Source organism: Nannospalax galili, unplaced genomic scaffold (genome assembly GCF_000622305.1).
Source record: "Nannospalax galili isolate Female #2095 unplaced genomic scaffold, S.galili_v1.0 scaffold54, whole genome shotgun sequence".
Taxonomy (NCBI): domain Eukaryota; kingdom Metazoa; phylum Chordata; class Mammalia; order Rodentia; family Spalacidae; genus Nannospalax; species Nannospalax galili.
Genome location: NW_008341028.1, coordinates 9162749 through 9172860, shown reverse-complemented (window position 1 = coordinate 9172860; position 10112 = coordinate 9162749). Strand labels below are relative to the sequence as shown.

At 48.2% G+C, this 10112-nt stretch overlaps 1 protein-coding gene across 2 annotated transcripts in view; it reads left to right on the top strand.

Moving 5' to 3' along the window:
- Anp32a (acidic nuclear phosphoprotein 32 family member A) overlaps positions 1-9573 on the top strand; it is a 39595-nt gene extending 30022 nt beyond the window's left edge. For both annotated transcript variants that reach the window (XM_008836375.2, XM_008836373.3), the window contains exons 2-7: positions 3638-3787; positions 3994-4116; positions 4791-4986; positions 6069-6166; positions 8017-8080; positions 8323-9573. In XM_008836375.2, the coding sequence (XP_008834597.1) occupies positions 3638-3787; positions 3994-4116; positions 4791-4986; positions 6069-6166; positions 8017-8080; positions 8323-8384 (693 nt within the window). In that variant the 3' untranslated portion in view covers positions 8385-9573. The remainder of the gene's footprint in view (positions 1-3637; positions 3788-3993; positions 4117-4790; positions 4987-6068; positions 6167-8016; positions 8081-8322) is intronic.
- The last annotated feature ends 539 nt before the right edge of the window (positions 9574-10112 follow it).

Here is a 10112-nt window from a genome sequence, read left to right as displayed (position 1 = left end):
CCCCCCCCCCCCCCCCCGCCTTCAGGGTAGGAAAGAAATGCTGAAATAAAGGGGTTTGGGAATGCCCACCAAGAGTCTCCCAGAGGGAGCAGAAGCAGCTCCCACTATTTGGGGGCCCATGGCCCTCTGGGAGATGGGCACAGCCATCTGAGTCAGGGTCAGGTTGGACTCTATACTTTGGCTACTGAGGAGATGGAAGTGGCTGGCACCTAGCTCGTGGAACATTTAAAAAGAGGGCTGGGAGGGCCTCCCCATGCTTGGGAATGTCAGAGATGTTCCATGGAACCCTGTACACCAATACGTGTGGCCAATGCTGGCCGCTTTGTCAGGCAGATCCCTGCTGTGACTGTACTGGGTCCTAGGACAGGCATTGATTCTTCTTTCCTCCCCCTCCTTTCTTTCTGACAGTCTCCTGTAGTCCATGCTGGACTCAAACTTGCTATGGATGACCTTGAACACACCTGATTCATGTGGTGCTAGGGATTGAACCCAGGACTTCCTGCATGCTGGACAAGCACCCTATCAACTGAACCATATCCCTAGCCCAAGATAGGGATTTCTGATGTGGCTATAAGTGTAGAGAATCCCCTCTATGATGTACTTAGGGTGGTAAAATGAGTGTGTGTGAATTACTTAAAATGTGCCTGCTGAGGGGGAAAACCCAGAAAACTGATTATTTGTTCATGAAAACAGTAGCTGTGGTGACTTGCACAGTGTCCCAAAGAGAAATAACCCCTAGTTTGGGAATAGTGCAGAGAGATGGGGACTGGCCTGGTCACCAATCCCAAGCTAGATGTCTTGTCTGTTAGTAAAAATGCTAGGCAGCACACGTGGGTGGGGGCAACACTGGGCTTCTCCAGGAAAGAAGCAGCTTCCGAAGGAATTCCCTTGACTGCCCAACACTGCTTCCCCCATCCTCAAGGGAACTTGGCTAATAGCAATAAGAGGAAAAGCCTTTTGACTGGTCTAGAAAAACCCCGTGTCTAAAATCTTTTGATGGAGCCAGGAATTCCCAGGAAACTAGTTGCTGAAGAAGCCTGGGCCTCAGGAGTCCAGCCTTTACTACACATGATGGAGATGTTCTCCTGCCCAGAGCTACTCTCCCCCATCTGCCTGTTACCTGTAACCTGGCTTCTTAGATCTACACTTTTCCTGCCCCAGGGCAGAGGATTTATTCTTGGTTACTTTTACCAAGTGATCTTTCAAAGGTGGCTTGACCTGTCTGGCCTCTCAGACTAAACTTCCTCGACTCCCAGATCTATCAGGAAGGTGAGTCATGACCAGGGCACAGGGTTAGAGGTTGGGAATTCAGAGAGAGCCAGTGTGTCTGACGTTCCTTCCCCCTGTGGGTTCTGCCAGGTGGAACCCACAAGTTGCTGTTGTGCTCTCCTACATGGAGCACTGCCTCTGTCACAGGGAAGAGTGAAGGCAGGGCTCTGAGACCCAGCTGCCCCTTTGTTTTTGTTCTGCCCAGTAGCCTAGAGTTGGCTTTGTCCAACCACTACCCTGTAGACTGCCTAATAAGTAAGAGGGGCCACTGGAAAACCAAAGGAAGCCCTTCTTCCAGTAAAAAGGAACTAGGCAGGGTCATTTGCTTAGAGGAGAGAGCGCTCCTAGACAGGGCCTGGTTAGAGGGCTGTTACCTAAGAAGGAAAGGCTCAGAGGGCAGAAGTGAACCCAGAAGCCATGTAGGCCTATGTGACCCTGAATCCACAGTGAAGTCTCAAGAGGAAGAGAAACAATAAATTCCAGTCAGCATCTTCTCAGCTTTCCAGAAGGCTGCAGGGCGAAGGCCAGTTGGATGCAGTGTATTGGGCTAGTGGACTCACTCAGGTCCTGGGTGCCATTGAGAGAGGCCAGCTCCTTTAAGATGCCCTCTAGCCAAACCTGGTGGCATAGGTCTGTAATCCCACCTACTTTAGAGGTGAGTCAGGAGGATTAGAAATTCAAACCCTGTTTGAGCTACAAGAGTGAGTTCAGGACCAACTTGGGCAACTTAGACACTGTCAACAGTAAAAAGGAACAGGAAATAAATAAATTAAATAAATAAAATAAAATAATAAAATGGAATAGGGATACAGCTAGTGAGAGAGTGCTTACATAGCACATAGGAAGTCCTAAGCTCAGATCCAGCACCACCAAGTAATAAAGATTACTTCTAGCCCTGAGGGCCTGGGTTTCTCAAGCTCCTGCCTTGCCTAGAGGCACCCTGGTCTCCCTGCCAACTCCTTAAGACTATTTGTGATGTGCTGGAGCCCCACTGGCCTTCCTCTGGCCTGTCATCCATGTGCTGCATTTACTGGAGCCAGCGGATCCTCTGCTGTGAAGTTGGCTTCTGAACCATCAGAGTGGCTTTTACTGTTTCATTCCACCCCATCAGGAATGAAGGACTCATCGGAACAGGGAATGGGTGAGGATACCCAGGCTCACAGGAATGCCTCCAGAGTTGTCCCTAGGGCCTTGTCAGCCCGCACTGAAACATCTTAGGAGTATTCATTTCCTCTTCTGCATCTGCGGCCAGGGGCTGAGGAACACATGCATGAGTTGGGATGTCCAGCAAAAGTGCCTCGCATCTCTACATTTAAAACTGAAGAACACCGACTGGAGAGATGGCTCAGTGGTTAAGAGCATTTGCTGCTCTTGCAGGGGACCTGGGTTCAGTTACCAGCACCCATATGGCAGTTTACAATTGCCTATATGTAACTCTAGTTTCAAGGGATCTGACACCCTCTTCTGGCCTCTGGAAGAGCCTACATGCATGTGGTGCACATACATACATCAGACAAATATGTACACATAAACATAAACTTTTTCTTTGGTCTTTTTGAGACAGGGTCTCCCTGTAGCCCCCACTGTGTAAACATAAACTTTTAAAGATTAAATAATACCAAAGGCTCAGTTCCTCAGGCTTGCCATCCTTGTCACAATTGCTCAGGACCACACGTGACTTGTGGCTCTGCTCTTGGAGAGTTCACGCTGAGAACTAGTGCTGGACAGCATTGTCTGGGCTTTGAAAGGGGGCAGAGGTTCTGGTCTACTTTCCCTACGGTATGGCAGGCTGAGTACATAACCGCACTGTTGAGAGCCAGGCGTCAGTGGGCAGGTCGAGGCTGAAGGAAGGAGTTAGAGCGAGAGTGAGCACGAGCATGCCTTGTGAAAGCCATGAGTAGAGAGCTATGGACTGCAGAGGGAGAAGGTGGGGGCGGGGCATGGGAAGTGAGTAGCCTGCCTCCAGTGGGTGGTCCAGCTGGGGCATTTGTAGGCCTGGATGCCAGGCTGACAGTGCTGTGGCTGGTGCCCTGGGGGAGCAGGGGCTGTGATCATTGTACATTGGGGTTGAAGAGCATGTGGCAGGAGGCTGCAGTAAGAACCCTCTCCCACAACCTCAGTAGTGGGAGAGCATCCTGGCTGTGCTCTCCAGAGTGACTTCCCAGCTCTGCAGGTGTGCTCGCCCCACATTCCCCTGCCTCAGTTCTGCTGACAGCAGAAAGACCAAGGTTGGCCGGCACCCTGCATTCCGCAGCAGCTCTGGTCTGGAAGAGCTGGAAGAAGTGGCATTTTGTGCATGTCTCCTCTCCCCCGAGTGGGCTTCCCTGGCCCTTCTCCACTCCCACTCATGACACCCTTCCCTTCCTAGGTGAAGGAGCTTGTCCTGGACAACTGTCGGTCAACTGAAGGCAAAATCAAGGGCCTCACAGATGAGTTTGAAGAACTGGAATTCCTAAGTACAATCAATGTAGGCCTCACCTCTATTGCGAACTTACCAAAGTTAAACAAACTCAAGAAGGTAAACAGCATGGATGTTGGGAGGGGTTGGGGTTGTACTTTGTGCTCAGGGAGCATAATTGAGGGTAAGGCCAGGTGTAGGCTTTGACATGCCAGGCAGTTCCCAAAGGACGTTCCTTTCCTGCTGTGTGGGGAGAGCTGGGAGGCAGACTCTGGGCCCAGAGGCTCCATGTTAAATGCTGCTGCTTTTCTCCCTGTCTCGTTTAGCTTGAACTAAGCGATAACAGAATCTCAGGGGGCCTGGAAGTATTGGCAGAAAAGTGTCCGAACCTAACGCATCTAAACTTAAGTGGCAACAAAATAAAAGACCTCAGCACAATAGAGCCACTGGTGAGTCACTCGGGGTCCTCCCCTCTCCTTGGGGGCAGCGGGGAATGGGGTAGGGGACTCTAGTTTCACATTTGTGTTTTGGGCTTGTTTTCCCTCATTTCCATTTCTTTGACTCATTCTATGCTGTGAGCTAAGATGGGAACTACTATTTCTGTTCAGTCCATGGAGAAACTGAGGCTCCAAGAAATTCAGGGTTTGATCACAGTCACCTGACCGGAATGGGCAGCCAGCATGAAGTGGAGAATGGGCCCTAGTCTGGAGCGTCCTGGGGTCCAACTCAGCTCTGGAAGCCTGCATTGTAATACATCCAGGCTCAGAGCCTGGCTGGCCTGCCTCACTTTTTAGAGAGAGGAACATTCCCATAGCTAAGCTGACTTTGGAGCTGGACGGTCCCCAGCTTTTTCCCAGGAGTTGCTGGCCAAGGCTAGTGGATGTGGGTTAGGTGTTCATGCTGGCACAGTACCCTGGGAGGATGGACCTGAGCACAGAGGGTACCAGGTGTAGGCCTTTGCATATGTAGAGAAGTATCCCTGGTCTGGTAGTGACCAGGGCCTCAGAGATATGGGGGCACTTCTGATTGGTTCATTCACTTTCTAGGTAAGAAGAGGAATCTTGGTCAGAATGATGGTCTCTGTTACCAATCCTAGGTGTTGACTGTCTTTTTCCAATTGCAGAAAAAGTTAGAGAACCTCAAGAGCTTAGACCTGTTCAACTGTGAGGTAACCAACCTGAACGACTACCGAGAAAACGTGTTCAAGCTCCTCCCCCAGGTCACGTATCTCGATGGCTATGACCGGGACAACAAGGAGGCCTCTGACTCTGATGCTGAGGGCTATGTGGAAGGCCTGGATGATGATGAGGACGAGGATGGTGGGTGTCAGAGGGAGCCCAGGGCTGTGGGGGCTCATCTTGAATAGACTAGTTGGCTGGGGTGCCTGCCTGTCTACTGCTTCATCTCCTCAGTCCCCCATCATTTTCATTGGTTGTCTCCTCTAAAAGAAAAGGACAACCCCAGAGACTTGCCAGTTGCATGGTAGCTCCTTTAAAATAATCCAACAGTTATCCCTTATAGTGTATCTTTTGAAGACTCCCAGGGAATGACTATGGTGTATCTCCATAGAGTGAACAGTAGAAGGGGATATGTTCTGAGGACCTCTTTCTCTGCCTGGTTATCCTCCATGGAGACCAGGTCTTCAGCTGGAGAGGCTGTGGGGCCCCCTAGTGGTTGCAAGGTCGCAGGCCAGTACTAGGCTGCTCAGGGGTCCCAGGCTGGGCAGTTGGGGTCTGGTAGGCCGTGTCAGAGCCCTCAGGAAGGAAGGAAAGTCTAGTGTTCCCTCTGATTCCTTCCCACTGGCCCCTACAGCTTCCCTATGTATCCACAACTTAAGCAAAGATGAGAACCCAGATAGTGCCCTGTCCATTCAGATGTAAGATTTGATTTTGGTTTTCCTTGTTGGTCTGGGGGATTCTGTGAGATGTTCAGATATCCTCTTTGCTTTGGTGGAGGTCCATTTCCCAACAGATTGCAAGTTTCTCTCTGTCAGAGACACAGTGTGGTGCTCTGGTATGTAGTAGAGGTCTGTGGTGCAATTTCTAGGCCAAGTCCCAGACCCCTGTCCAGTTCCTTGTGTGACCTTGTGGTTACTCCTCTAGAGGGAGGAGTTTGGCCCACATGCTCTTATGAGTACTTGGCTTCTCTGCTTTCCCAGGCCCAGAGCTTCATGCTCAGACCTACAATGTCTCTGTGCCCTAAGCCCACACCTGGAATCTTCCCATGTAACTTGGAGGAGGGCTTATAACCCCGGGTTACTTTGGGATGTGGTTGATCATGTGCACATTGCTTTTGTGAGTTAGAGCATTCAGACTTGGGACTTTGTGGAGATGAGATGGTTGTGGGTCCATCTGCCAGCTCACCTCCAATTCTGTTCTTGTTTCCCGTCCCCCCTGCACAGAGGGGGAGTATGATGACTATGCTCAGTTAGTGGAAGACGAAGAAGATGAGGATGAGGAAGAAGAAGGGGAGGAAGAGGACGTGAGTGGAGAGGAGGAGGTAAGGAGATGGGGCTGGGCACTGGAGCGTCTCCCAGTTCCCCTCACTTGATGCCTAAGTCCTGTGGAGCCTCCATTATCAGCTATGGCAGCCTAAGGACTTTGGTTGTGGTCCTGATCCTAGCGCAGGACACAGAAAGTCCTGGGGAAGCTGGTTTCAGAGTAGAGAAGAAGATTCTGAAGATAAGGACTCAACCTGCTCCTGGGGAAGCTTAGTCTTGTTTCTGTGAAATCAGTTCTTTGAAAAGCATGGAATTCCTATCTTCCATTTTCTTCTGTTTTACATTCAGATGTTCATTATGACCCCAATGGGCTGGTGATGTAGCTCAGTTGGTAGAGTGCTTGTCGAACATACCTAAAGCCCTGATTCTCTCCCCAGCAGCACATAAACTGGGCCTGGTGGCAGAGACCTGTAATCTCAGCACTTGGGAAGTAGAAGTAGGAGGATCAGAAGTTGAAGGTTACTTAAAACAGTATGCAGGGGGAAAACTCAGCTTAGAACGGACAAGCAGGACAATGCTTGGTCCCAAATCAGGGGTAGGGGTCACCTGTACCCCACTGAAGCAGTGAATGAATGCATCAGGAGTGGGCTATTACCCTAATGGATTAACTGATTCCTTTTTATGTATGTGATTTTTTTTTAATCTGTCATGTGTGCATGTTTGTGCATATGTCACAGCATGCATGTGAAGGTGAAGACAACTTCTGGGAGCTGTTTCTCTTTTTTTATCATGTGGGTTCTGGGAATTGAACTCAGGTTTTCAGGTTCACCATCAAGCACCCTTACCTGACTAAGCCATCTGTTCTAGTTTGCTTTCAATTGCTGTAACAAAACATTCTAATCAATACCAACTTGGGGAGGAAAGGGTTTATTTGACTTAGATCTACCTACCGGGTCACAGTTCATCCGGGTACAGAGCAAGGGCCCTTGGTGGAGGATGAAGTCACAGGCCTGACTGAATCCCAAGCAAGTTGAGAACAAGGTCCTCGAATTATCTTCCCCTTCCTCCCGTGCAAGTGACCCAGACTTGCAGGATGAGGTGCCTAGGAGAGGAGAGTTGGATTCACCCACTCAATTCTGGATTTTCTAAAAGTGGGGTCTTCCCTTGAAGCCAAAACCAGATTGAGGACAGATGCAAGAAAGGATGGCCTACTTTTCACTTTTCATGGCAGGGTGTCCACCTGGGGAGCCTGCTCGCCAAAAAGCCTGCACACTGGCAAGCTGCCTGGGTTCTAGGGACTTAACATCTGAATGGAGTTCCTAACCTGGGGCTACCCACAAATACCTGCTTCCCCCAAGACTGTTTGCCAATACTGTAAATGATATGGAAAATGTCTGGGGCAGAAGTTTAAACTTTCTGATTCTCAAATGGATCCTTAATATAAAACAGTAAGAACTCCTGTGTGAATGTGTGGGAGGCGGTGGTGTGAGTGTAGGGGTGAGAGGCAAGACTTTCTTAAGCAGGGGTATTTCTTTTATTATTATTATTCATTTATATGTGTTGTATGTGTGTATCTGTCTGTCTTGTCTGTCTGTCTGTCTGCATGTGTGGAGACCAGAAATCGATATATGTATTTCTCAATCACTTTCCACCTTATTTTTTGAGACAAGATCTCTCACTGAAACCAGAGCCCATTGATTTACTTAGACTGAGCTCCAGGGATCTACCTGTCTCCACCTCCACAGTGCTGGGGTTACAGATGCCTGCAGTAGCACCCAGCTTTTGTGTAGGTGCTAAAGAACAAATTTGAGTCTTCATGATTGTACAGCAAGCACTTTACCCACTAAGCCATCTTCCCAGCCCCAACATGGGTATTTTAACAACCCACTGTCCCATCTTTTTCTCTTAGGAGGATGAAGAAGGTTACAACGATGGAGAAGTGGATGATGAAGAAGATGAAGAGGATGCTGGTGGTATGGCAACCTTTTTGCTCCCTACTGGTAGCAGCCTGGCCCCTTCACCTTGTGTTGGCTTGCTCGGGCTCTGAGGACCTGGCCGTGGAAGGAAGTGCCCATCTAGGGGTCCAGCTACCTCTCTGCCTTGCTTCTAAAATGGCCATGCCTCCTCAGTGTGTCGCCTTGGGTTCTTGGTCGGGGGATGACTGAAAATGGTGATGAGGCTGCCTAATAAAAATGACTTTTCTTTGCCTTTCCAGAAGAAGAGAGGGGTCAGAAGCGAAAACGAGAGCCTGAAGATGAGGGTGAAGACGATGACTAAGTGGAATAACCAATTCTGGAAAATTCCTATTGTGATTTGACTGTTTTTACCCACATCCCCTCCCCCTCCAAATCCTGCCCCCCGAAACTTATTTTTTTCTGATTGTAGCGTTGCTGTGGGAACGAGAGGGGAAAAGTGTACTGGGGGTTGTGGGGGGAGGGAGGGCGGGAGGGGGAGGAATAAAATACTATTTTTACTGCCACTCTTTATTTTCCCCCTCCTTTTTCTTTGTGTCTGGTTTTGTCCCTGTAAATGCAATATCTGAATACACACCAAGCAAGCGTTTGTTCTTACTCTGAGGATGGCTTGGAAGTCTCTTACATTTTCTGGTATGTCCCGTGACCCCAGAGTTGGTCAGGAGGCTATGGGCGGCCTCCATCTACTAACTCAGCCCAGGAGGCACTAAGCTCCAGCCCTGTCTGTAATAATTACTCTTGCTCTGGTTCATGTGATTTCTTCTAGCAGCACCCCGCACCCTGGTTTGTAAATAGCAACCTAAAGGCGTATTTTGGCACTGGTTTGGGGACGTTCCCCATCTCTCATCCCTTTTCCCCTCACAGATGGTGGTGGGCTTTGCTCTCACAGAGAGAATACTCTTGTTCCTCTTGAGTTTCTGAGCCCAAGAGCCAAAAATGGCAGGCTTAGGGGATACAAGTAAAAATGGATTTGGTGATTATAATTAAAAGAGGAAAAGCAAACCTTTAAATTTCCACTTTAAAAGAAAAAAAAAAAAATAACCTGTCCTATCTTGTCCTGTAAAATATTAGAACGCTTTGTTTTACAGAAATGAAAGGAGGATTCATCCCTGTACTCTGGGCTTAGAACATCATTTTTACAAATCTAAGCACTGGAAATGTTGCTGCGTGTCGGCCGGGTTTCTGGTTTTGTTTTGTTTTATTTTGTTCTTTTTTCCCCCATACACCGGAGCACGGAAAAAACTAATGCAAAATTGTATTTTCTTACCTAGTGGGATTCTGAAGTGACTGCAAGTTCTTGATGACTGTTCAGTTTGCTTCTAGTATCCCCCTTCTGGATTGCTTTAGAAGTGACGTGCTGTTCCCTGACCCATGTTTCATCTGTACAAAACGACACCCTCAATCCCGTTTTTCTCCCACCCCTAAGAAGAGCCAAACTTTGAGTTTTATGTCTGTTTGTCATTGATAAATTTCAATAAATCTTTTTTATACAATTTTTTGGCTGCTTTTGAGTCCCGACAAGCCATTGATGGTCATGGGATCAACCACTAGCCCAGGAGGGAAGTTCCATGAAGTCACCTGCTGAAACAGCTTTTCTTATAGAGAAGTGTAGACCTGGTACCAAGACTAGATTCTTTTTTGATCACCAAGCTCGACTTAGTGGGATGTGTTTCTTCATTAAAAGATACATTAAAAGAAAAAGATGTAAGATTTACTTTAAAAAATGAAGAACTGAATAGGCAGACCGACTTTAAACCTTGTTTTCAATACCTTTCGTGGTTTCGGTTTTTTTCATAATGTAAAAAGAATGTATGCTTGAAAACTCAGGAACGTATAAAACATTATTTGATAAACCCCGAGAGTTACAGATGGTGTTTCATTGTGTTACCTTTTTTGCTTATCATGGACGTGGGCATTTCTCTGCACTTACAGTTTTTTGGTTTTGTTTTGTTTTCGGTTTTGAGATAGGATCTCCTTTTAGTCCCATCTGGCCTGGAACTCACAGAGATCCATCTGCCTCTGCCTCCTGAGT